Source organism: Tiliqua scincoides, chromosome 16 (assembly GCF_035046505.1).
Source record: "Tiliqua scincoides isolate rTilSci1 chromosome 16, rTilSci1.hap2, whole genome shotgun sequence".
Classification (NCBI taxonomy): Eukaryota; Metazoa; Chordata; class Lepidosauria; order Squamata; family Scincidae; genus Tiliqua; species Tiliqua scincoides.
This window is the reverse complement of record NC_089836.1, coordinates 2,910,303-2,936,114: the sequence shown is the minus strand read 5'-3', so window position 1 is coordinate 2,936,114 and position 25,812 is coordinate 2,910,303. Positions and strand designations below refer to the sequence as shown.

General features: G+C 51.9%; 2 protein-coding genes across 6 annotated transcripts in view; both read right to left on the bottom strand.

Annotated features, from left to right (window-relative positions):
• The window catches only part of NUP214 (nucleoporin 214), a 56,094-nt gene extending 43,076 nt beyond the window's left edge, over positions 1–13,018 (bottom strand). The window contains exons 1-11 of the mRNA XM_066610752.1: positions 12,947–13,018; positions 11,728–11,923; positions 10,669–10,820; positions 9,522–9,711; positions 9,004–9,074; positions 8,523–8,586; positions 5,623–5,726; positions 4,149–4,255; positions 3,309–3,375; positions 2,378–2,504; positions 1,202–1,363 (exon numbers count right to left, since the gene is read on the bottom strand). Of these exons, the coding sequence (XP_066466849.1) occupies positions 1,202–1,363; positions 2,378–2,504; positions 3,309–3,375; positions 4,149–4,255; positions 5,623–5,726; positions 8,523–8,586; positions 9,004–9,074; positions 9,522–9,711; positions 10,669–10,820; positions 11,728–11,923; positions 12,947–12,988 (1,282 nt within the window). The 5' untranslated portion in view covers positions 12,989–13,018. The remainder of the gene's footprint in view (positions 1–1,201; positions 1,364–2,377; positions 2,505–3,308; positions 3,376–4,148; positions 4,256–5,622; positions 5,727–8,522; positions 8,587–9,003; positions 9,075–9,521; positions 9,712–10,668; positions 10,821–11,727; positions 11,924–12,946) is intronic.
• A 1,581-nt stretch (positions 13,019–14,599) lies between these two features.
• AIF1L (allograft inflammatory factor 1 like) overlaps positions 14,600–25,812 on the bottom strand; it is a 16,734-nt gene continuing 5,521 nt past the window's right edge. For 2 of the 5 annotated variants that reach the window (XM_066610741.1, XM_066610743.1), the window contains 4 exons: positions 24,193–24,259; positions 20,267–20,308; positions 19,395–19,557; positions 16,270–16,919 (listed from right to left, as the gene is read on the bottom strand). In XM_066610741.1, the coding sequence (XP_066466838.1) occupies positions 16,832–16,919; positions 19,395–19,557; positions 20,267–20,308; positions 24,193–24,259 (360 nt within the window). In that variant the 3' untranslated portion in view covers positions 16,270–16,831. Of the gene's footprint in view, positions 14,685–16,269; positions 16,920–19,394; positions 19,558–20,266; positions 20,309–24,192; positions 24,260–25,812 lie in introns of those variants that run through there. The other 3 variants (XM_066610744.1, XM_066610745.1, XM_066610742.1) reach the window with 2 other exon arrangements.

Below are 25,812 nucleotides of genomic sequence, written 5' to 3'. Positions count from 1 at the left end.
AGGAAAGTCAAGGAAGTCAACGCATACACAAGAGACATGCTCAGCGCTCCAAGGTCCTGCCCTTCCAACAACCAACCCTTGATCAACAGCATGATTCCCCAAGTCGGCTGAATTTAATTGAGCCTGGGGGGAGAGGGGGAGCTTGAAGCTCCCCATTGATTTCTGGCAGGGGCTGTGTCAACCTGAGTAAGATGCCCTGCCAATACTCAAAAGCAAGCAGAGCCAAGACGAAGAGGGCATGGACCCAACAGGAGTTCTTCCAAATTGAACGGGAGGCGTTAATTACACACATGAGAAGGCACAGAGCTTTTATGATGAATCTGCAACTCTGAATCGTTCATTTACAAGCGTTCAGCACCCTGGCCTGCCACTCACTTCTTGGACACCGTTCCCCTTGTCTGACACTCTAGCCCACCACTCTACTCTCCCTCTTCCGTTCCATTCCCTTCTTCCTTTCCCAGTCCAGCGTGTGGAAGCAGCAGCAATGGAGAGCAGGCAGGTACGAAGGAGAAAGTGCCCCTTGCCAACCTACTGCCCGAGGTGAATGCCCCAGTCAGCCTTCACAGACAGATGGGGCCCTGCAAATCATCTACGCTCCAAAGCGAAGCAACGGCCTAGTCCGGTTTCCCCATTGAGGATGTAATCCTATATACATTCACGTGCGAGTTGTCGTGAGAATGGACGATGGCCGGATCCCAAAGGATCTCCTCTATGGAGAACTCGTGCAAGGAAAGTGCCCTACAGGTAGACCACAGCTGTGATACAAGGACATTTGCAAGAGGGATCTGAAGGCCTTAGGAGTGGTCCTCAACAGGTGGGAAACCCTGGCCTCTGAGCGGCCCGCTTGGAGGCAGGCTGCGCAGCATGGCCTCTCCCAGTTTGAAGAGACATTTTGCCAACAGTCTGAGGCTAAGAGGCAAAGAAGGAAGGCCCATAGCCAGGGAGACAGACCAGGGACAGACTGCACTTGCTCCCAGTGTGGAAGGGATTGTCACTCCCGGATTGGCCTTTTCAGCCACACTAGACGCTGTGCCAGAACCACCATCCATAGTCTTTCGAGACTGAAGGTTGCCAACAACAAGAGCGAGTACGTCCCCGGTGCAACCAAGGGAACTTCTGAATAGACATGCCCAGGATGGTGCTTTTAACCACCAGAAAATCCATAAGGAATAAAAAAGCAACTTGGCTCTTGGGCACCTACCAGCTGGTTTCCCTGCCCGGTCCCCGTCCGCTGAGAGAACCTCAGGGGTCACCAGGAGCGTTCTGACGCCAGGGTTCTGGTTGACCATGTAAAAGGGACAGAGTACTCCATCTGTCGAGAGCAGCAGGAGGACCGGGGCTGGATCCAAAGTCTTCTCCTCACCTGCAAAAATGCCACAGAAGCACACCGTTGTCATTGATAAAACAGCAGACGAACGTTTCGAAACCGAACAAAAGTTTCAGAGCTGCAAAAGGAACCGGATGCCTCAGAATAACCAAGTCTTATAAGCACACAACATAAAAATCGCGAGAAAGGCCTCCCTGGATCAGGCCACAGGGCCATCTAGTCCATCTCACAGTAGCCCACCAGAGGCCTCCAGGAGGCACCAAGACAACAAGGGACCTGCACCCTGTCACCATTCCCTTGCACCAGGCATTCTGAGACAGCTTACCTCTCAAACCAGGAGCTTGCACATACGCATCATGGCTTGTAACCTGTGATGGACTTTCCTTCCAGAAATCTGCCCAATCCCTTTTTAAAAGCCATCTAGGCTAATACAACTGCAAGGAGCCCTCATGAAGCATTTCAGAGCCTCGAGAAGTAGAGTTCATAGGCAGGCTATTACATCAATAGCAGCCTCCCAGGCTAGCGATGGCTACAAAACCTCCCTCTAGAGCAGGGGTGCCCAAACCCCGGCCCCGGGGCCACCTGCGGCCCTCAAGACCTCTCAATGCGGCCCTCAGGGAGCCCACAGTCTCCAATGAGCCTCTGGCCCTCCGGAGATTTGTTGGAGCCCACACTGGCCCGACACAACTGCTCTCAGCGTGAGTGCGACTGTTTGACCTCTCGCGTGAGCTGTGGGATGAGGGTTCCCTCCACTGCTTGTTGTTTCACGTCTGCGATGCAGTAGTGGCAGCAAAGGAAAGGCCAACCTTGCTTTGTGCAAGGCCTTTTATAGGCCTTGAGCTATTGCAAGACCTCCATTCATTAATATAAGTTCTTTAATATATTCATTTATGTAAACTTATTCAAATTTTAAATGTAAATTCTTTTTTTCTCCGGCCCCCGACAGAGTCAGAGAGATGATGTGGCCCTCCTGCCAAAAACTTTGGACACCCCTGCTCTAGAGAGAACTATTATTCACTTGAGGTTGAGCAGAATTCACGTCATGCTTACTTATGGTGATGGGCGTGTTGCTGGTGTAGTCAATGGCCACGCCCACCGGCAAGGTGTCGTCGTTCTTGTCCGTCAGAGGGAGCTCCGCTCGGCTGGAGTCTTCAAGAACCCACAGTTCCCAGTTGACCTGCAAAAGAAGTAGGTCAGCAACTCGTTCTGGTTTAAATCTCAACTTTTGGTCGACAGTTGGTCATCAAAATCCACGGTTAGAACAAGCTGGGACTGGCCAGCTTGGTCCTTATGGCCAATCCAGGCTTGTCACACACCAGGTCAGGAAGCAGAATTATGGTTTCCTGTACATCCAGAAGAGGGAAGGGTGGAACATGTGATCCTGCGGCTATTGCAGGTTGAGCGAAACCAAGGTTTATTCGTGGCTTCATGCAACACTTGAAGGGGCCCAAACACCTCTGCAATAAACACCTTAACTGGCGAAAAATCACCTTGCCTGACTCGGAGGGGTTCTTTTTACACAAGCCTCCCATTTTCCAATGGGCCCCCCTCAGTCTCCCACCCATTTATTTGCTCTCCCTGCCACAACACTCTTTCTTGCTCTCTGCTTTTCAAAAATGACTGCGCTCCACTCTCTATCCCCTCTCTTCCTGCCAACTGGCTTGGAAGGAAAGATGGGGGTTGAATGAGATAAGAGTACTGCATGCTAACTGGTCACAAGGCAGGAATGTGAGAACATCAGAAGAGTCCTGCTGGAGCATTCCCAGGGCCCAACTAATCCAGATCCCCGAATGTCACAGTTGCCCATGGGAAACCTTTGGGAGCACATGAGACAACCAGGAGACCTGTATCCTGTTGACTTGCCTTGTTATAAGTGCAGGACTAGAGGAGAATTGTGGTCGCTCTACTTGCCTCTGGAAGGTGGGTCCCAGCTCTTGACAAGCTGCAGACCACCGGTGAAAGGAAGAGGAAAGAGGATTACCTGGTCGCCTTGCCTGGCAAGGATGCTGACTTCTGTCGACGCTGCGGAAGCGGCTAAAACCAGATCCCTTAAAGAAAAGCAAAGAGTGTCAAGTACAAAGAATGATCCGCTTGGGTTACGGAAAGGAGCCCCAAACTGTGAGCCGTGCCTCCCTGGGGAGTCGTGGAAACCAGCCAAGGGAGCCACAGAACCCTCGCAAAAAACCCACCAAAAAAACCTTATACAATGTATATAGGATTGTAGCCCTAGCGGGGAGCTGTGGCCAATGCCCCAGTAGGACAAGGGAGCTGCCAGCTGAAAGTTTGGGAATCGCTGAAACACTGGCCTGGAGACAGAACCCACCAAGCCGGACCAGTCCCACCAATACCAGAACCTTCACACCCCCCTTGCACTTGCTAGCGGCGAGTTAGAAAGTCCGCCATTTGTTTTTCAGCAGGCAACACTAGCCATTTTGCTGTTCGTTAATGAATCGATATAGAAGCGTGCTAGAGACGTCACTTCCTGCTAGCGCCTAGTTGAAAAACATACGCAGCCTAATGAAGAGGCAAAGTACCTGGATTTCCAAGCCTGAAGCTGCCCCTTTAAGACACTTCCCTCTCCCAGACAGAGCCTGGAAGGGGAAGTTTCAGTCTCGGGATAGACATTTAAGGCCTCCGTTGACCCCCGAGATGCTGCTGGAGGAAAGGGCGCACTGGTAGCCTTCCCTGACCACATGCTACGGCTTGCTGTGCTCCATTCGGGGGCAAGACACAATAACCATGCCACCCGGACACTGGCAGAGAAAACTGCATGCCTTTGTGTACGGTAAAACCAGCGTAACCGTCGCGCTCTGGGACTCACCATTCTTCAATGTAGTTGAGAAAATAGTGGTGCTGCCTCTCTGTGCAACTGCCGTAACAGGGCTCCATGAAATTCACAAAGGACTCCGTGCGCTTCTCTTCCTTTTTCTGAACAGAAAGAAGCTGCATTTCAATTCTGCCCCCGCCCCAACAAGGCAGGTGCCCTCGCTACCGGCCGGCACCAAGGGGGGGGAGCCCTTACAGGAACGCTGTGAGGTCAAGCAAGCAGGGGACGGACCGAGTGGATAGGGAGATGCTCTTGACACTCTCACATAACACCAGAACTAGGGGACATCCACTAAAATTGAGTGTTGGGAGAGTTAGAACAGACAAGAGAAAATATTTCTTTACTCGGCATGTGGTTAGTCTGTGGAACTCCTTGCCACAGGATGTGGTGACGGCGTCTGGCCTGGACGCCTTTAAAAGGGGATTGGACACGTTTCTGGAGGAAAAATCCATTATGGGGTTACAAGCCATGATGTGTATGCGCAACCTCCTGATTTTTAGAAATGGGCTATGTCAGAATGCCAGATGCAAGGGAGGGCACCAGGATGAGGTCTCTTGTTATCTGGTGTGCTCCCTGGGGCATTTGGTGGGCCGCTGTGAGATACAGGAAGCTGGACTAGGTGGGCCAATGACCTGATCCAGTGGGGCTGTTCTTATGTTCTTATGCTCCCTGGGGCATTTGGTGGGCCGCTGTGAGATACAGGAAGCTGGACTAGATGGGCCTATGGCCTGATCCAGTGGGGCTGTTCTTATGTTCTTATTATCATCCCCACACTGCAAACGGGGAAGACCGAGAACTGAGGGGAGAAGCCGGCTAACGGCCATCTCCAGAGTTTGCTTCAATCCTAGCATTATACACAGCGAGTCCTCCTTATTTTTATTTTTCACATTTTTGTACCGCTCTTCCTCAGTACGCAACTGCTCCCCTCTTTCTTGTCCTCACAACAACCCCGTGGGGTAGGCGAGGCTGAGAGAAAGTGACTGGCCCAAGGTCACCCAGGAAGCTTCGTGGCTAAGGAGGGATTTGAACCTGGATTGTCCAGGTCCTGGATCGTCCACCACCCAAACCACTACACCCACCCTGGCTCCTATCTGCAGGTGCAGAGCCTGCGACTGGAGGGCCTCGTATGGCAGAGACGAGACTCAAACCAGGGAAGTCCTGAGCCACAACTCAGCCTCTTAGGCACTAAACTACACTGGCACAGCCACATTCAGAAAAAGCAGTGGTCCCTCCTTATCCGCAAGGATCAGCACCAGCAGATTTGACTCCATGCATCTCAGAAGGTTCCCCCCCCCAAGACTTCCAAAAGGCACTTTTGGTTTCCCGGTAGAGCCCCCCCCAGTGGATTTCACTATCCATGGAATTTGGTATCCATGATGGGGTCTTGGAATGGATCCCCCAAGGCTACCACGGGCCCACTGTACTTCGAAGCTGGTCAAAGAGGTGTGTCTCCCCACAGCCCACTTACAGGAAGGACAGCCATCACCACTTCCGGGGCGGTCTCCAAAGTGCCATCGGCAGCTGCGTACACAATAGTGAAGACATAAGTGCCGACCCACAAGACATCCAAGACTGAAAGAGAAGAAGAGAGGAATGAACAGGTTTTCAGCAAAATTACACACACACACAACGCTTTGTGCACCCAGAGGGAAAACCTTGGAACTCTTCCCTTCTAGAACGTATCACCGTGCAAGTCTGAAGGTATGTGCCGGGCCTGAGATCTGTCACAAATCACAGAGATCATCTCACAGATGTGATGCTCTGTTTTAAAAAAAATTCCCTGCAAGTAGAAATCAAGGTAACGCTTGTAGGCAACCCGCACGCTCAAAACCACTATATAAATGCTGCTGTTAGATGAAACTGAACGCTTTCCACATGCGCTGCCTCCGACGCATTCTCGGCATCACCTGGCAGGACAAAGTTCCAAACAACACAGTCCTGGAACGTGCTGGAATCCCTAGCATGTATGCACTGCTGAAACAGAGACGCCTGCGTTGGCTCGGTCATGTCGTGAGAATGGATGATGGCCGGATCCCAAAGGATCTCCTCTATGGAGAACTTGTGCAAGGAAAGCGCCCTACAGGTAGACCACAGCTGCGATGCAAGAGGGATCTGAAGGCCTTAAGAATGGACCTCAACAAGTGGGAAACCCTGGCCTCTGAGCGGCCCGCTTGGAGGCAGGCTGTGCAGCATGGCCTTTCCCAGTTTGAAGAGACACTTGGCCAACAGTCTGAGGCTAAGAGGCAAAGAAGGAAGGCCCATAGCCAGGGAGACAGACCAGGGACAGACTGCACTTGCTCCCAGTGTGGAAGGGATTGTCACTCCCGAATTGGCCTTTTCAGCCACACTAGATGCTGTTCCAGAACCACCTTTCAGAGCGCGATACCAGAGTCTTTCGAGACTGAAGGTTGCCAATACAATAGATGCTAGTCATAGACAGCATTCAGGTGCTTATATCAAGTATACGTGCTTTACAGCAATGACGACACAAAAAGGATTCACGTATATCATCTATCTTTACAATAAACCTGTAATTTTTTTGAGCCCACGGGTTTGTCAGCCCCCAGACCTGCTATATGGGGGGGGGGGGTGGAGAAAAATACACGGCATAAATGCATTAAATTATACCATTAGCACAGATGGGGAGAGAAGACCGAGGCCAGGAGTGAGCGCCCTGCTATCTACGTGGGAATTTATGGCAGAGGTGAGATCCAAAGTGGCAAGTCCAGGTTCAGATCTCTTAGCCACTAACCTACATTAGCACAGCCATACTAAAAAAAAAAAATGCAAACATTTAAAAGCTGGAAAAATAAAGTATGAAAGGAGGATCAGGCCACCCTTGCTCCTTCGCCCTGCTCAAAGGCTGGTTTTCAACTAGATTCTACTCATGATAGTAAACTAGTGACTAGATAGTAACTAGATAGTAACTAGATAGTAACTAGAAACCGCCTTGAATAAAGTCTGAGGAGAAATCTGAGGACCAAGAAAGGCGGTATAGAAATACCTGTATTATTAGATAGTAACTAGTAACTAGATAGTAACTAGATAGTAACTAGATTTTACTCATGATAACTTTATTTATATCCCACTCTTCTCCCTAAAAGGGACCCAGGGTTTGAAACTGTCTAAAGCTGCAGTCCTACACTGTGGGCCCGCAGGATCAGTTCCCAGACCCCTGGCAGATACCAAATTCCACAGATCCTGAAATCCATGGGGAGGCCCACACCGGCAAACTGGAAGTGCCTTTCCAAACTGGAAGCACCGAGTAGGCCTGCTGAGGCTCAGGGAGGCTGTGTGCAGCCTCCTGTGCCCCTCAGAAGACCTCCTGCATGCATCTGGTCATATCTGGGATGCCTTCTGGGGCCCTACAGCTGTGGGCTTGGCCTCTGCAGATACTCAAATTCACAGAAGCCGAGCCATCGGGTAAAGAGAGCCCCCACCCACTTCTCTGTGTAGTTAGTTAGTTAGTTAACCTTTATTGGCATTATCACTTCTCTGTGTATGTAAGCACAGATATTGTGTGCAGTGGTTGGCAACCTTCAGTCTCGGAAGACTATGGTAGAAGCCTACAGCACCCGGTATTCCCAGGCAGTCTCCCATCCAAGTACTAACCAGGCCTGACCCTGCTTAGCTTCCGAGATCATGGTATAAGCCTACAGCACCCGGTATTCCCAGGCGGTCTCCCATCCAAGTACTAACCAGGCCCGACCCTGCTTAGCTTCCGAGATCATGGTATAAGCCTACAGCACCCAGTATTCCCAGGCGGTCTCCCATCCAAGTACTAACCAGGCCTGACTCTGCTTAGCTTCCGAGATCATGGTATAAGCCTACAGCACCCAGTATTCCCAGGCGGTCTCCCATCCAAGTACTAACCAGGCCTGACTCTGCTTAGCTTCCGAGATCATGGTATAAGCCTACAGCACCCGGTATTCCCAGGCGGTCTCCCATCCAAGTACTAACCAGGCCCGACCCTGCTTAGCTTCCCAGATCATAGTATAAGCCTACAGCACCCGGTATTCCCAGGCGGTCTCCCATCCAAGTACTAACCAGGCCTGACCCTGCTTAGCTTCTAGGATTAGACAAGATCAAGCATGTGCAGGGCCTGTTTATCTGCAATATCTATGTAAATATCTGTGTAAATAGCACAGATATTTTTACACATCCACCTTCTAACTTATATTTAGTTTTAATGCTGCCACGTTTACAAAAATACGTAACCCACGGCTTTGTTAGAAAGAGAAAGAGAGAACACTCATTCGTTCAGGAACAAACATCTCAAGCTGAACATGCTTGGAGAGATTACGAGAGACTCATAAGTCCACCTGTGGGGGAAAAACACTGCAGAACCAACCCAAGAAAATACTCTACCTTTAACAGGATTGTCCGAGTCATAGAACGGAGGACAGGGAATGACTTTTTTCTCTTGCAGGTTCTGAAAAACATAAGGGGTTGCTTGGAGGAACTTTATAACAGAGGCTAAGAAACCATGCAATCCCCCCCCCCCCCAATAGATTATCCCAGTAAACCACACAACCCAATTATCCCCATTCTGCAGAAGGGGGAGAGAGACTGGCTTGCCTAAGGCCTCCTCATGCGTTTGAGGCAGAACCAAGGATCTGACTTCGCAGCTCACACCCTCAGTCGCCACTCGGTCTCCAACACTCCATCCTGGATGCCAACTACAAAAGGCCCAGTAACCACTATTTTCTAAACTGAAAACCCCCAAGCTTTGCAGCCTTTTGAAGGTGTTCTTCTGCACCTTTCCTAGCTCTACAGTATCTTTTTTTGAGAGACGGCGACCAGGGGCACACAGTTGTACAGAGAAAGATTTTTGCCAGCCAAAACTTACCGGCAGATACTGGACCACTGTGCCATTCTCTTTCCCCACGGCCAGCTGCTTTCCTTTGGGGCTCCAGCACACTAGGAAAGAGACACAAGCAGGACCCCTTAAGCAAGGAGCTCCAGAAACAGCATCAACAAGGAAGAAAGGAGCGCATTTGGCAATGCTTAGGAATCTTATTCAACACACACACGGTAAGAGGGTCAGAAGTCCAGTTTGCACCATCCAGATTTCATTTTAAGCCAGGTCAGTTAAAAGGGGGGGGGTGTCATTAGCAGACACTTTAACACAATTGCATTTAAATGGAAAGTTCAAAGGTCTATTTTTTTAAAAAATCAAGTTTAACTCATCCTCACACCTGCAAATAGGCAGCTATAATATCTGTGCTTATTTAGAGTACAGCGCGTCCTCCTTATTCACAGATTTCGGTATACGTGAGTGGGGAGGTAGTGGAACCAATCCCCGGCGGATACCGAGGGCCCACCGTACCTCCATAAGCGGGCTTCCCACTTTAACAAGGCACCAACCTGACGTCACAGCCACCGACGCGGGGAGAGTGGCGTACACTTTCACGGAATCCGTGACCTGCAGGACGGACACGCTGCCGTCCGACAGGCACACGGCCAGCATGGAGGCGTTGGCCGGGTTCCACTTCAGGTCGCTGACCAAAGCTGCCGACAGCTTCTGGTAACCAAACGGTCGCTTCTGCTGTTTGGCCTGGCAGAAGAGGGGAAAAAAAAAATTGACGTTCCCATCAACCTCTGTTTCAGTTTGGGCCAAGTCCCCCAAATATCAACAGCCCCCCCCAGTGCTACAACACTCCCTGCACTCTGCCTAGTCTCACCTGCCTTTTTCCCTTCCCTCCACCTTTCAGGACCGAACACACACTGCTGCCACGCCACTAGATGCCCCACCTCTCCTTCCCATGGCCCAGAAAGAAAAATGGGCAGAACAGAGTGACAGCTCATGCTGATTTGCCCCCCCCATCAAGTGGGAACACTTCACCCCCACCCTGCAACATGGGAGCCACTACAAGGAGAGAGGGGTGCGTGTGGGCTCCACAGCAAGAGAGAGGGGTAGGTGAGGGCTCCAGCTCTTGACATGCTGAAGACCCCCAGTCTACCATCAGAGGCCACCAGTTTCTAAAGTCTCACGAGAGGCTGTATCTCCCCAATATAACTATTTAGGGGATGCCACAGGCTGTGGTGATGGCACCTGGCCTAGATGCCTTTAAAAGGGGAGTTGACAAATGCATGGAAGTCCATCACGGTTTAAAAGCCATGATGGGTATACCCAACCTTCTGGTTTTAGTAGACTATCCCTGAGGTGCAAGGAGTGGCAACAGGATACATATGTTGTTGTTTTGGGTGCATTCTGTTGCATCTGGTGGGCCACTGTGAGATACAGGAAGCTGGACTAGATGGGCCTCCTTTGACCTGATCCAGCAGAGACCTTCTTATGATCCTAACTACTTAGGACTGCATGAAAAATTTGAAGGATGCAACACGGCGTGTCTGCTTTAAAGCCTCAGTTTGCTCTACGGCTACACTCAAGATGGTTGGCCGCCAGGGAGGGGAAGCTACTGTGCTTTGGAAGGAGGAACTTTCAGAAAGAAACGGCGATGCCTGTCGAGGAACAGGCCCCCCCAACTCGGTTTAAATGCGCAGGGCTCACCTGATTCACAAAGGTCCGGACGTCAAAAAAGCCAATGAAGGAGCCGACTTCGCCGGAGGCCATGCAGACCGAGAGCGTGAGGTTATCGCAGCTAAGCGCCAGGTGGTGCACACGGAACTTGGTGGGGACGAAGAGGCTCTGGACATTCTCCACTGAAAAGCAAACAAACCCAGAAAAGCATTGCAGGAAACACAGAGAGCTTGTTAGGAAGTGGCACTGATCAAAAGATGATACCCTGTTCCCCATAGACAGTGGGCCCTCAGTGTCCCTTCCAGGGCTCCCAGCAGATACTGAAATCCATGGGTGCTAGAGTCCACAGGCAGGCTTGCAGCATCAGAATTACTCATGTTATGGCCATGACCAATCCATGGGCCTCCTTTCGGTAATCAGAAGCCACTTCTGGTTCACGTCACTGACTTCCAGTCACAGCCAGGAGTTTTGAGGGCTCCCCCTCAGAACACCCCCAGGGTGTGGCTTCCACTTGCATCTTTAGCAACCATGGATGGATTCTGGAGACCTAGGGCCCAGTATATACGTGCGACAATGACAGTGTATGTTTACGGAACGCCTAGCAGGTGATGAGATCCATGTGCAACGGAGGTCCTCAACGGTAAAAGGTCAGAGGACTGTGAGGACAGCAGCCTGACTCGCAGCCCAATCCTATGCATGTCTACTCAGAAGTTAGTCCCATTAGTTTCAATGGGGTTTACTCCCAGGGAAGTGTGGATAGGATTGGGCTGTCAAATACAGCATTAAAGCAAGACTTAGAATGACACGGTTTAGCACCTAAGGGAGACCTGGACTCACAAGGGAGGAAGAAGAGTGAAAGCTTTTCACTGCCACCTTAAAGAAAACCGCATTTCCACACTACAAACACAGAACTCAGGTGTGCTCACCAACTATGGTCAGAAAAGGAGATCAAAACTGTTATGGTGGCTTGTCCCAACATAGTAAGTTAACTACCAGTCTCAACCCACAAGAGTGACCTTCTCCTTAAGGATAAAAAACACACACAGAAGTGGAGAAGTATTGGGGGCAGGGGAGAAAACACAAGCTTACCTATTTTGTTGGGGGAGTCCCCGGCTTGAATCTGCATCAGGAGGTTCTTCGTCTGAAAGACCTGCAGACCGGTGGAGCCACCCGCAAAGATCAGGCCGTACTTGTTGGATACGGCAAGGAGGCTGGAGCGCTCTCTGGGGAGCTCCTCGGGGGCTTCGAAGATCCGGACTTTCTTCAGGGCTCTGAACTGAAAATCCTATGAGAGACATTCAAGGTCAGCGTTCTCTTCCATGCCGAAGATGTCCAAAGGCCTTGCAGACATCCCTTCTACTGAGCCCCACTGTCTCCTTTCACAGGGGAAACTCTAGCCCAGATGGGCAACCACCTTCAGACCCACCTCCTTCCATAGGTGCTCTTCTAAACACAGATCAACACCAGAGGTTCTATTACATGCTTCCTATATAGCCTCTATAGGCAGTCAACTGGAAGGTGGGACTGTCTTTAGGACTGGTCCTTCTCAAGGCTCTCTGGATCTATGAGATGGGCTGAAAACTGCACTGAAGCCAAGAGGAGGAGACAGGAAAGAACTTGTATTTTAACTGGCCCCCTGGAGGAGCTTCCACTGCTGAAGCTCGGAGACAGCAGCAAATGGGACCGAAGCCTGGGGCTCGGGGGAAAGGGCAAGGACTGTGCAGCCAGCACAGGGGCAGCTCCCAGAGGAGGAGGAAGCAGGGGGAGGAAGGAGACCTTTGGCAGGTCAGGGTGGTGAGGCTGGGAGAGCCAAGGGCAGGGGAAGGGGGGTGTGCGTGTGAGAAAGAGAATTTGTGTGTGTCTGTATGTGAGTGAGAAAGAGTTTGCGGGTGTGTGTTTGTGAGCGAGAGAGAGAGAAAGTGTGTGTGTGCGTGCTAGAGAGAGTTCATGCGAGTGTGTGCGAGAATTTGTGTGTGCCTGTGCGAGAGAGTGTAAGTGCGAACGTGCCTGCGTGTGACTGCACATGCTTGTGAGTGTGAGTGTGAACGTGCGTGCGAGTACACGTGCTTGTGAGTGTGAACTACATGTGTGAGTGTACATGCTTGAGAGTGAGTGTACACGCGTGTGAGCGTACATGAGTGTGAGTAGAGAACCCAGCCCCAGAGAGGCAGAAGAACAGAACTTCCTCTCCCAGCTGCCCCCCAGGGGCCAGCCCAGGACCACCCCCAGGGCCCTGAGCCAGCCAGCCAGCCAGCCAGCCAGCCAGCCTACCTCCTCCACCTCCACCTGCCTGCCTCCTCCTCCTCACCTTCATCTCCCTCTCGGGCATCACGTCCATGTCGTCCCCCATGGCGGCCCCCGGAACGCCCCGCCACTGGACGGGGCTCTGCACGCCTCCCCCGCACGCAGCAGGAGCCGGACACCGGAAGGAAGCGGCTTTCCCCGCCACCTCCTGCGGCGCCCTAGGCGCACCCTCTGTCGCCTCGTCTATGGTCAAGACGCTTCAGCGCCCAAGCGGAGTTCGCCCCGCCCCTTTTATTCCCTCCGCGGGCCTTCCGGGGTTTTGGGGACGCTCTAGGACGACATCTCTATGCTCAAGCCTCCCATACATAGACTACTACAGGCTAGACTCACATTCTATGCGTAGACTCCTTAAGGATAGACTCACACATCATGGATGGACTTCTAAGGGTTAGACTCACATACATGGATAGACTCCCAAAGGCTAGACTCACACTAAATGGATAGACGCTCCTAAGGGCTAGAATCCCCTTAAAGGCTATACTTACACTACATGAATAGACCCCCCCCAAGGCTTGACATACACTCCATGGAGAGCCCCCCCAGGCTTGTCTCACACTCCATGGATAGACCCCCCTAAGGCTTGACATACACTCCATGGAGAGCCCCCCCCAGGCTTGTCTCACACTCCATGGATAGACCCCCCTAAGGCTTGACATACACTCCATGGAGAGCCCCCCCCAGGCTTGTCTCACACTCCATGGATAGACCCCCCTAAGGCTTGACATACACTCCATGGAGAGCCCCCCCCAGGCTTGTCTCACACTCCATGGATAGACCCCCCTAAGGCTTGACATACACTCCATGGAGAGCCCCCCCAGGCTTGTCTCACACTCCATGGATAGACCCCCCCCAAGGCTTGACATACACTCCATGGAGAGCCCCCCCCCAGGCTTGTCTCACACTCCATGGATAGACCCCCCCCAAGGCGTGACATACACTCCATGGAGAGCCCCCAGTAGGTGCTTGTCGTGACATCCGTGCATAGAAATTGGCTGGATTTCTGGGGAAGGGGGTGCAAGTGGAAGAGGGTGAGCTGAAAATGGAAGAAGTGGGGGGGGCATCAGAGGTGTCAACGAGGGCAGAGCCTAAGGGGGCATCATGACTGCCCTGTATCGCTTACTGTTCTCCGGGAGGAAGGGGTGGTCCTCCGGCAGCTTCTTGTTCCCCGTTCCTCCTCATCAGTGATGCCCCCTTCAAGTGGCACCCCTTCAAGGGGAAGCCTTCACAGGAGATGGGTGCAAACCTGTAGCAGCCATCCTCTGGGAGAACCATGGCATAAGGCAGTCTCTTCCCAGGTTTAGCCTCCATAGGAGAAGGAATGAGAGCATGAACCCACCAGTGCCGTATCCTCTGGGAGAACCCAGAAGTGTGTCACTGCCCAGGGTTCTAGATATATCTCTGCAGGGCATAGCAGTAGCAGCTACCCCTGTACAGCTGCCTTGTTTCATCTTCCCTCTCCTGATTTTTATTTTCTACGGCTTCTGATAAAGAAGTGGGATGTATATTTTTTTTTTTAAACCCCACTACTGTGAACCAGTGTCTGCCATGCCAATCTCTGGCATGTGGGCGGGCAGTCCGAAGAGGAAGCCAAGCTTCAGGGATCTCTGCCAATTCCCCCCCCCCCAATAAACACTCAGCCTTGGGCTAATGTCCTCCTTCCACAAGCTTTATTTCCGTTCCGTACAGAGAGCTGTGCCGACCTCATCCGCCACACGGCCTCTCAAGGACGCTTCTGAGGATTCCTTTGTACAAAGAACAACGTGAAATAAAGTGAGCGGATTTCAAACCAGGGACTTATAAAGGATGATGAATGTGTGGGGAACAGGAAAAGGAACTGGAGACACAAAGAGCCATTGGGGGGGAGCAATTAGCTTTCAAATGTCATAAACACACCATAAGCACAGAAAAATATATTTCAATTTCCAGATTGGTCCCAGAATCCCTCCCACTAAAAAATGGGTCCTTAAGGCTGGAGCAGCTTGAAATATAGGGAAAAGTTGGACCTTGTTGGCCTGCAAGACACCTTCAGGCACATGTTCTCCCTGGAAGTCAAGCAAAAATAAATTAAGTATGCCCTGGAGATATTTGCTTGCACCATCAAGGCTCCAGGGATGTGAATGCACGGAGCAAAAGAAATCCACTCATTTGGGTCATTTTTAAAACATCAGGTGGGGTGTAGAATCCGAGATCGCGTCTTGGGAGCAAAGCTGCCCTACATCCAAGGCAGTACACAGGGGAAGAACCTCCAGGAGCAAATAAGGACAGCCCCAATAAACCAGCAGCTATGAATGAACATGGTGGAGTTGGTTGGTTGGCTGGGAAAAGTCCTTTTCAGGGTGGTTGGCAATGTTCAGTCTCGAAAGACTATGGTATAAGCCTACAGCACCCGGTATTCCCAGACGGTCTCCCATCCAAGTATTAACCAGGCCTGACCCTGCTTAGCTTCCGAGATCATGGTATAAGCCTACAGCACCCGGTATTCCCAGGCGGTCTCCCATCCAAGTACTAACCAGGCCTGACCCTGCTTAGCTTCCGAGATCATGGTCTAAGCCTACAGCACCCTGTATTCCCAGGCGGTCTCCCATCCAAGTACTAACCAGGCCTGACCCTGCTTAGCTTCTGAGATCATGGTATAAGCCTACAGCACCCGGTATTCCCAGGCGGTCTCCCATCCAAGTATTAACCAGGCCTGACCCTGCTTAGCTTCTGAGATCATGGTCTAAGCCTACAGCACCCTGTATTCCCAGGCGGTCTCCCATCCGAGTACTAACCAGGCCTGGCCCTGCTTAGCTTCTGAGATCATGGTCTAAGCCTACAGCACCCGGTATTCCAGGTGGTCTCCCATCCAAGTACTAACCAGGCCTGACCCTGCTTAGCTTCCCAGATCATGGTATAAGCCTACAGCACCCGGTGTCCCCAGGCGGTCTCCCATCCAAGTACTAACCAGGCCTGACCCTGCTTAGCTTCCGAGATCGGGCATGTGCAGGGTAACAGTTGCCTCCATAAATCCCCATGTGGCACACTGTGACTTGTGCCATCTCTCAACTGGAGTTGTGCTCTTCCAAGGGGCATAAATCCCCTTTGGAGTATTGCAGAACCACCACCTTCCCCTCCCCTGCCCCCCCTCCCAAATCAATGGAAGCTAAGAACACAGAGGATCACTGGGTTAAACTGGGAGCTGAGAAGTCCAAACTGATGAGAGCCCGCAAGGCCAACGAGGGACGAGGGACCAGATCTAGCAAATAAATAACATCATCCAAGAGGACCGATAAGTCATACACGTGAAAACATACAAGTGAAGGGATGGAGAATCTCTGGGGCGTGAGAGAATCTGGCTGGCTGGCGCAAGGGGCAAGGAGATCCACTGACATCACAGACAATCGCCTAGGGTAGAGCTGCAGGAAGGCACTGTGTCTCAGGACGGGCGCTTGGCACTGGTGGGCACGGCCTATTGGCATTCAAAATGGCGGGGCCTTCGTTTCAGCTCGCACCCGCTTGGCTGAAGATTCGGTCTCCGTGTGGTCGGTTTGGTCGTTGAAGTAGGAAGTCCTTCCGAAAGCCACCCCTGGCATTTCTCCCCGGATAAGTACCCCATGGGAGTCTGGCTTCACATTTTCGGTGGGTGGGGTGGGCTGGGGGTCGGCACTGACCCCTCCCTTTAAGAAACAGAACTGGCTCTTCAGACACCATTAAAACAAACAAGCAGATGTGGAATGGCTACCTAGGGACTTGTGCTAGGAAAAGCCCCTAGGACTTCCCTTATAATTCCTTTGTTGTCTAAGGCAGGTTAACGCTTTCTAAGGCGGTCCGCGGTCGGAGCAGGAAGCCTGGATACGGGCCCAGGAGAGTGACGGGGAAAAAAGACAGCTTTGGCTTCCGGGACCTCTTTTCACGGCAGGCTAGAGATATCTCGCTCCGGAGGGGGGCCCACAGGCTTTGGCGTGTTCGCATGGGCTTTCCCTTCAAACATCATGACCCTGAAAGACAAACAACAGGAGAATAACTTCTCATGTTTATTCCCCCCCCGCAAAAAAGCATCTTCATTAATATTGATAATCATCTTCCGTCTAGGAAAAAAAAGGCACGATTGAGTGAAATGATTGTGATATATGCAGAGGATGGATAGAGATGTAGGAAGCTGGACTAGATGGCCCTCTGGTCTGATCCAGTGGGGCTCTTCTGATGTTAACATAAGAACAGCCCCACTGGATCAGGCCAAAGGCCCATCTAGTCCAGCTTCCTGTATCTCACAGCGGCCCACCAAATGCCCCAGGGAGCATAAGAACATAAGAGCAGCCCCACTGGATCAGGCCATAGGCCCATCTAGCCCAGCTTCCTGGATCTCACAGCGGCCCACCAAATGCCCCAGGGAGCACACCAGATAACAAAAGACCTCATCCTGGTGCCCTCCCTTGCATCTGGCATTCTGACATAACCCATTTCTAAAATCAGGAGGCTGCGCATACACATCATGGCTTGTACCCCGTAATGGATTTTTCCTCCAGAAACTTGTCCAATGCCCTTTTAAAGGCGTCCAGGCTAGATGCCATCACCACATCCTGTGGCAAGGAGTTCCACAGACTAACCACACGCAGAGTAAAGAAATATTTTCTTTTGTCTGTTCTAACTCTCCCAATACTCAATTTTAGTGGATGTCCCCAGGTTCTGGTGTTACGTGAGAGTGTAAAGAGCATCTCCCTATCCACTCTGTCAATCCCCTGCATAATTTTGTATGTTCTTATTAGGAAGCTGCCATACTGAGTACTAAGAACATAAGAACAGCCCTGCAGGATCAGGCCAAAGGCCCATCTAGTCCAGCTTCCTGTATCTCACAGCGGCCCACCAAATGTCCCAGGGAGCATAAGAACATAAGAGCAGCCCCACTGGATCAGGCCATAGGCCCATCTAGTCCAGCTTCCTGCATCTCACAGTGGCCCACCAAATGCCCCCAGGGAGCTCACAAGACAGCAAGAGACCTGCATCCTGGTGCCCAAACCTCCATCCTGGTGCCTTTTGTCTCAGTGTTACCTCCTTGGATGGGCACCATTCATCTAGGATTCCAGATGGGTGTCTTTTTAGCACCCTACCTGGAAAGTCTGCCAAGGACAGAACCCTGGCTCTTACCACTGAGCTACAGACCCCCCCAAACCCCCAATCTCTTTAGTCCCCAAACCCCCAACTTAAGAAAGCACTCAAACTTCAGCGCATCACAAGACCTTCTCCCCACATCTCCCATCCCCAAGGCCTTCTCCCATCCCATGTGCCCTTCTCCCCACAACTCCACAATTTCCGTCCTTTGATCCGTTTGACTTCGGGGACAGAGGCCTGACTTTTTCTTTCGACGTAAAAGCAACCGTGGGCATCGATGAAGGTGTCTAAGCAAATATAAGAATGTAGCTTCGTCCACCTCAGAAAGAGTTGATGGCCCTTCTTGGGGCTTCCTTGCCAGTATCCTGGATCGTGGACGCCTTTGCCTGACATCAGCTGCCTTGACACTGCTGAACAGAAGCCGCTGAGACTTCTCGGAAGAAAGCCATTCCAAAAAGCCTCTGTAATAGAAGCCCGTTTTGCTTCCCGCGCTCACAGACTACCTTTGAGTCCAGCGTCTATTGTCTGCGGCCGGGGAGTCGGCATTCAGAGCGGAAACCGAACTGGGGGCTCCAGGGACAATGGCGGGTTTGTTTGTGCCTCCGCTACGAACAGAGACCTGTGTCTGCTCAGAGCTATTCATCCTGGGGGTGGGGAGCTTGGCCTCTTTTCGCCAGTAGAAAAGACACAGGAGGCAACTGGGGGAAGGAGCGTAATGTAAGAACACAAGAGAATTCCCTGATGGACGGGGCCAAAGATATGGGTGAATGGGGGGGACGGGACGGGACATTTGCAAGCAAATGATCTCTGGGTATAGCTCCTGGCAACAATTTCAGGTAAGTCTGGGAAAATAAAGACCTGAGCTAATGCTAGATGGGCCAATGGTCTGATCCAGTTTGATGCTTATATAACCTCTTATGTTCCATCCTATGATCCTATGAGCCTTAGGATCCTATGATCCTATGATCCTCAGGAAGCCCAAAGGCAGGGCAAGAGGCCCACACAAGCTAGGGCCAGTTGCTGTCAGAGAGTTGCAGGGTACAAGCCATGATGTGTATGCGCAACCTCCTGATTTTAGAAATGGGTTATGTCAGAATGCCAGATGCAAGGGAGGGCACCAGGATGAGGTCTCTTGTTATCTGGTGTGCTCCCTGGGCATTTGGTGGGCCGCTGTGAGATACAGGAAGCTGGACTAGATGGGCCTAGGGCCTGATCCAGTGGGGCTGTTCTTATGTTAGCCTCCGATGACCCTGTTTCCCCAGCTCGTTTGGGGTGCAATCCAGCCTGGCGACACTGCCAGAAGCTTCCGGAAGGGCCGATTCCCCAACAAGCCACGCCTCCCTTCCCCCCTGGGGGGCACTCACAATTTGAGGACGGCGGACCGCTTGCCGAGCATCACGTTGACAAAATCCGGGTAAGAGATGGTGTCCGCGACCCCGCCGGTCACTTCCGAAATCATCCTCTTCAGCTCTAGGTGGGTCTTGGGGGCTCCCAGTTTCTCCATCATCCTTTTCACGGACATCAGATCTGGAAGGAGGGTGGCCAAGGGGGCGTCAGCCAAGTATAAGAGGTGCCAAGATTGGCTCGCAGGAGGGGGAAGACGGTGCCCTCTCTCCTGTGCGTATTCCCGACAAACACCTCTGCCTCTAGCCCAGGGGTTCCCAAACTTTGTACCACCCCACAACCCATTTGGTCCACCTGAGAGCCACCAAGCTGCTGCTTCTGGGTCACGCCGGCCCCCCAACATACTCCGTTGGCCCCAGAATGCCTTGGAGAAGCAAACAGACGTGACTTCCAATTTGCTTCCGCAACTTCCGGTTTGTTTCTGCAAGGCATTCTGGGAGCTGCGAAGGTCAATGGAGTGAGTTGTGGGTCTGGAGCGACCCAGGAGTGGTCTTTGGGCGAAACTTTGAAATCAACATGATTATTAAGAGCTCTCCCACCTGAACACCCGCCATCTTGACTAGGGCCAAGAGGAGAGATTTGGAAGCAAGTTTGGGCAGGACTGGCTTTGATTCTATTGGGCCAATTGGACCCTGCGCCTAAGGGGTGACTGTGAACATAGGATCCTGCACAAGGACTCAACCCTGGAGATCCTAAAGCCAACCCTGAGTCTGGGAGTCTAGTTTTGGAAAGGGTCTCACTATTTCACCCCATCCAAGGACAAATTCTAATTCTAATTCATCCCAGAGAGGCACCAATTAGGCACCAGGATCTTGCACCACAAGCCACTTACCAATTTCTCCTTGGTGGTTGAGGTCAAACTCCATGTATTTTTCTGGAAAAGACAAGACACGGGTCAATGGTGAGCACCAGCAGAGCTTCCATCTTGCACAGGGCGGTCAACTTTCACACATCTGACAATGGTTCACGCTGGCCCTCATTCAGCCTCCTTCCTTAGAGCCATGCGCCGGAAGACCGCTATAATGCACAAGGTAAGCGCATGAGAAACCCCTCCAGAGGGCAAGCAGAGTCTTTGTTCTGGAGACAATATGTGGCAGTTCTTGTTGCCAGGAGTTGAAACCTCAGCTTGACATCCGGCCCTCAGATGGGCATCTCCCAAAGGTGGGGGGGGGGCGTCACACAAAAGACACTGCCAGGCAAATTCAGAAGGTAAACCCACCCACCCCTATCCCTTGCCAGCGTTTGCCAGTGACATAAAGCCTCAATTAGGCCCAACGCCAGTTCTAAGGCTCCAATTAGTGACTTAAGCCTCTTTCGGAGAGACGCCCCTTGGAGTATTCAGCTCATTAGATGGGCCGAGCTCTGGCAGGATCAGGTCCCTTCCTAGCCGATGGGCCGGGGCGGTGGGTTTCCAAGAGCATCCCCCATCAGACAAAATCAAGTCAAGTAAGTAAATTAAAAGTTTAAGTTCAAAAATTTGCTTCAAATAAAGAAGAACCCTGCTAACCCACGGCAATGCAGTTGCTGACCTGTTTTTTAAAGCATTCCCCCAGCATCCTAAAAGGCTGCAATCCTATCCACGCTTACCTGGGAGTAAGCCCCATTCATTGCCATTGTCAAAAAGCATCTGCGTATTTTGTATTGGCAACCTTCAGTCTCGAAAGACTCTGGTATCGCGCTCTGAAAGGTGGTTCTGGCACAGCGTCTAGTGTGGCTGAAAAGGCCGTAGTAGCCTGTTAAAAATACTGTCACATTTCCCCAAATGCAGTCACATAGCATCATATGAAAAATAAAATACACCTTTGAAATGAACGGGGGCCCAACTGAAATTGGCTTGCGACCCACCTGGTGGGTCCCGACCCACCATTTGAAAAACACCAGGGTAGAGCGTTGACCATGCTTGTCTCCTCCACAGTTTTCTCCTGCTTCATCCCCCTCTTCAACCTCACTTCTCTCCTCCCCTCCTCTTCTGCTTCGACCTCCTCCTTCTTCTCCCATATGGGGTGTTTGAGGAAGAGGAGGATTCAGCGGTGGAGAAGAGGGGGCAGATGGAAGGTGGGTGCTCTCTGCTAACCTGTTCCCCAGTTTCAGCTGGCCTCATGGACGGGCCGGTTCACCGCACTAAATTTCATGTGCAAGGGGGAGATCTCGAAGGTGATCCTCCAAAACTCGGTATCTGGGAACCTCGCTGGAGATCAGGATGGCCCTCCAAATTCTCAAGCCGCAAACCCAGCTAGTTACACAGCCCGGCTCTGCAGTTGATCTATGCGGTGTTACTGTATACAGTTGCTTTGAAAGTACAGTCTGAAAGGCAGCAGACCAAACAAGCACTTTCTTGTCCTTTCCCACCCTCCGTCCCAGCACAGACTGGTATCTATGGGGTCCGACCCTTCTTTTCATCCCCGTTGAATGGGGGAAGCCCCTGCCTTAGTACGTCCACACGGCACGCCGCTTCGCACACAAACGGCAATTCTGCCAAGGCGTTCCTGCTTCTCTCGTGCCCAGCCGGAGGAAGAGGATGGGACAAAGGGCTGATTGTCCGGAAGCCCCAAGGAGGTGTTTGGCTGCGGCGAGAGGGGACCAGGCCTGAAAAGGATTTGGGAAAACGCAGACGGCCACACCGAGCTGTGGAATGGTGGAAGCCATAGGTTCTCGCAACAGGGTGCTCCGGCACGGTGACCCACAGCCATGCTTGAAGACAGCTCGATTCTGCAGATAAATAACCTTGCGTTCCAGGGCTGGTTTTGTTCTGTTGATCGCACAAAGGGAGACACGGCAGGCCGCTCGAGGCTTGGCTCCTGGGAAAAGCCACCAAGCAGTCGTCATCTCGTCCAGCTTTGGTTGTTATTTGATTAAGAGCCAAAGCAGGGGGTCAGCTGCTGAGGGATTGAAGCTCAGGTCATGCAGAAGTTCCCAGATTCAGGTCCTGCTAGCATTTCCGGGGGGGGGGGGGGGGCTAGGAAAGACCCTTGCCTAAAACCCTGTTTTGCTGCTGCCAGCCTGGGTTGACAACAGAGAAAGACGGACCAAGACCATGACTTGGTCAAAAAAAAAGTCATACAAGATGACCTGACATCTCAGAAGGTCTGAGATGTTCAGGCAATTGATGGTGTTGTTCTTACCAGGAAAGGCTACGGCATTTGGGCCTCTTCAGCCTAGAAAAGAGACGCCTGAGGGGGGGACATGATTGAGACATACAAAATTATGCAGGGGATGGACAGAGTGGATAGGGAGATGCTCTTTACACTCTCACATAACACCAGAACCAGGGGACATCCACTAAAATTGAGTGTTGGGCGGGTTAGGACAGACAAAAGAAAATATTTCCTTACTCAGAGTGTGGTTGGTCTGTGGAACTCCTTGCCACAGGATGTGGTGACGGCATCTGGCCTGGACGCCTTTAAAAGGGGATTGGAGAAGTTTCTGGAGGAAAAATCCATTACGGGGTACAAGCCATGATGTGTATGCGCAACCTCCTGGTTTTAGAAATGGGCTATGTCAGAAGGCCAGATGCAAGGGAGGGCACCAGAATGAGGTCTCTTGTTATCTGGTGTGCTCCCTGGGGCGTTTGGTGGGCCGCTGTGAGATACAGGAAGCTGGACTAGATGGGCCTATGGCCTGATCCAGTGGGGCTGCTCTTATGTTCTTATGTGTTTATGGGACAAGCAGGACAGGTTTATGGGACAGGACAAGCTTTTGGATGTCAGCAAAGGATCACAAGGTTGCTTAGTGAGGAGATCCTTCTAGCCTCTGTTTTATTTATATAGCAGTATCAGTGTACCTGAAGCTCTACCCAGAGGGGGAAAAAAGGGGTCTATAAAGCCCCCAAAGGATTATAATCTAGAAATTAAAATGAGGGAGACGACAGAGGCAGGGAAGAGGATCTCATCACACAGAGGGCTTTTTGTCGGCACAAGTTCCCACAAATTGCCCTTCTACCGCCAGGGCCCTCGCAGAACTTTAGAGGTCACCGTGCAATGGAGGGGGCTATTGAGGTGAGCGCTGGAATCTCACTGCATCGCAGCGAGGAGCTTAAGCGGTGAACCAGCACCCCCAGAAAGTCAAGGCGTCTTCCCTTCTTAAAGAAGAAGGCACTCTGCACATGTTTGGAACACTGTGCATGCAAGTTTCTTTTTTTTTTTTTTGTGGTTTGGTTTTAAAGAATGTGTTAAAAAAAGGAGCTTCAAAGGTTTATAAATGGAGAGGTGGGCATGCAGTTAGTGGGGGGGGGAAGGCCACAAAGCAACCCTGCAAACAATTTTGAGACGGCAGGGGCCACGGCGGGAGGATCTTATTTCAATTTAGGCCAAACATTTCCATATGGGATCCCACGCGGAGATGACGGCAGAAGCCACAAGGGCACAGCAAAGAGGGGGAAAAAAAATTAAATATAACCGGGTCGTTTGAGTCCCCCTCCCAAGGCTAAACCCTACACAGCAGAGCATCTCCGGATGCCACAAGTCCCCACAAACTTTAGGGCCACGTCACATCTGCTTCTCCGTAACTTCGGCCTCCAAAGGATATCAGAGGGACAGCCCCGTGGCCTGCCTCGAACAGTTACGGCCCTCGCCCACACTCCAACGTGGCGGCCAAAGCACATTTTTTATGGCCTTCCAGCTGGGGAGCTGGACCTGGTGAACGACCAGAGTTGCGCAAGAGCAGACGGCACTGAAGGCCTGCTTAAATAGCGGTTCAGGAGCTGGACTGAAGACCTGGAAGATCCAGGCTGTTCGGCGGCTGAACCATGAGGACTAGTACCTTTAAAAACAGCCAGCTTTTCCTCCAAGTCCTCTTCATCGCTGAACTTCGGGTCGCAGAGGAACTCCTGGGGGAGAAGCAGGGAAGAGAGAGAGAGAGAGGGAAGGAAGCCCACGATGTTTAAAAACCAAACAAGCGCACCCAAAAAACCGGCTCAGCTGAATTAATTTTAAACATTTCTGCGGTGCTTTTTGAGCAGCGCGTTGAGTTGGACTCAAGCCCTGTGCTGTGGGGAGAGAGTGCAAGCGCTCAGGGGGGGCAGAAGAGCACCGTTTCCAATGCTCGCACGAGGCAGGGCTGGAGCTCAACCCTTGATCACAGGGATTTCACACACAGCACAACCACCACGGCCAGTTGCTTGTGTTCCTCAAAATTTTCTCTGTCCCGCTCATGCAGGCGGTGGCAAAGGTTAATCCCGGGGGTGGCAGGGGGAGACCTGGCTTGGCAGCCGTGCGGGTGAAAGGGATTTAGGGGTCTTAGCTGGCCACAAGCTGAACACGAGCATTGGGAAATCAAGGCGACAGAGGAAAGGAGGAAGTCCAGGGAGGCAAAGAGGAAAAGCAAGCGTGTGCACCCCCCTGGAAACCCTCCTCTATCACCTGTGTCCCAGAGGTGTCCCAGAGGTGCCCTCACGCCCCAGAGGGTCACCTCCCTTCATTTCCTGCATCCATCCGCCCAGCCCTGGGGCATTTCAACAGCTCCACTCCTCCCGGAGCCTCGCTCCCACATTCCTGGCTGCACAAGTCACCCACATCTGCTCTCCATTTGGCTCCGGGTCGGTCCTCCGTTTTGCGCAAGAACAAGGGACCCTCCGAGAGATGACACCCGGCAAGCAGGTTGGCCGCCTCTCCACCCGCACCGTCCACATCTTCAAGCCTGAGCTGGGCAACTCTGGCCAAGAGCAAGCGGTGAGCTAAATCCCTGGTCAACGCCTGCCCCCATTTCGGGGATGTTGGCTATCTCTTGGTGATGTTCTATCTCGGGGCAGCGTAGCCAAGAGGCTGAGCTGCCAATCAGGACGGCAAAGGTTTGATTCTAGCCTCTGCCACCGAACACAGCCCGTGGCCTTGAGCAAGTCACTCCCTCTGTCCTCTTTGTATACAACTTGAGGATAAGGCCTGCAAGGCGAACCAGGACAAAACACACCACAGAGCTATCCAAATGGTCAAGGACGACAGGAGACTTATCCTGCCCAGGTGCGACAACCCTGCGAGGGAGATGAGGCAGAAAGGTACTAGCCACTCAGGCTCCATCAAACCTGCTCTCCCCCTGTCACAGTCCAACACGCTAACCCCTACACAACACTGCTAAGTCTTCTTTAAAGCACGCTTAGTTTGCTAGGCAGAAATGAGGGAAATAGGATGCAGCAAGTTGGCAGGGAAGAGTAGGGAGTTGGACTAGATGACCTCAAGGGTTCCTTTCGACTCTACTGAGCTGGCAACAGCCCTTCAAGGTTGCAGTCCCTCACCTGGGCTGAACCCTGGGCTGCAAAACAGGTTCTTGGTGACAGGTATAGCCCCTCCCTTGCTTGGGGCAGCCAAACTGCATTTCCTATCCCATCTGCATAGCATCTGTATGCTAAAAAATATACAGATTAAATGCAGCACCCACATTTTCAAG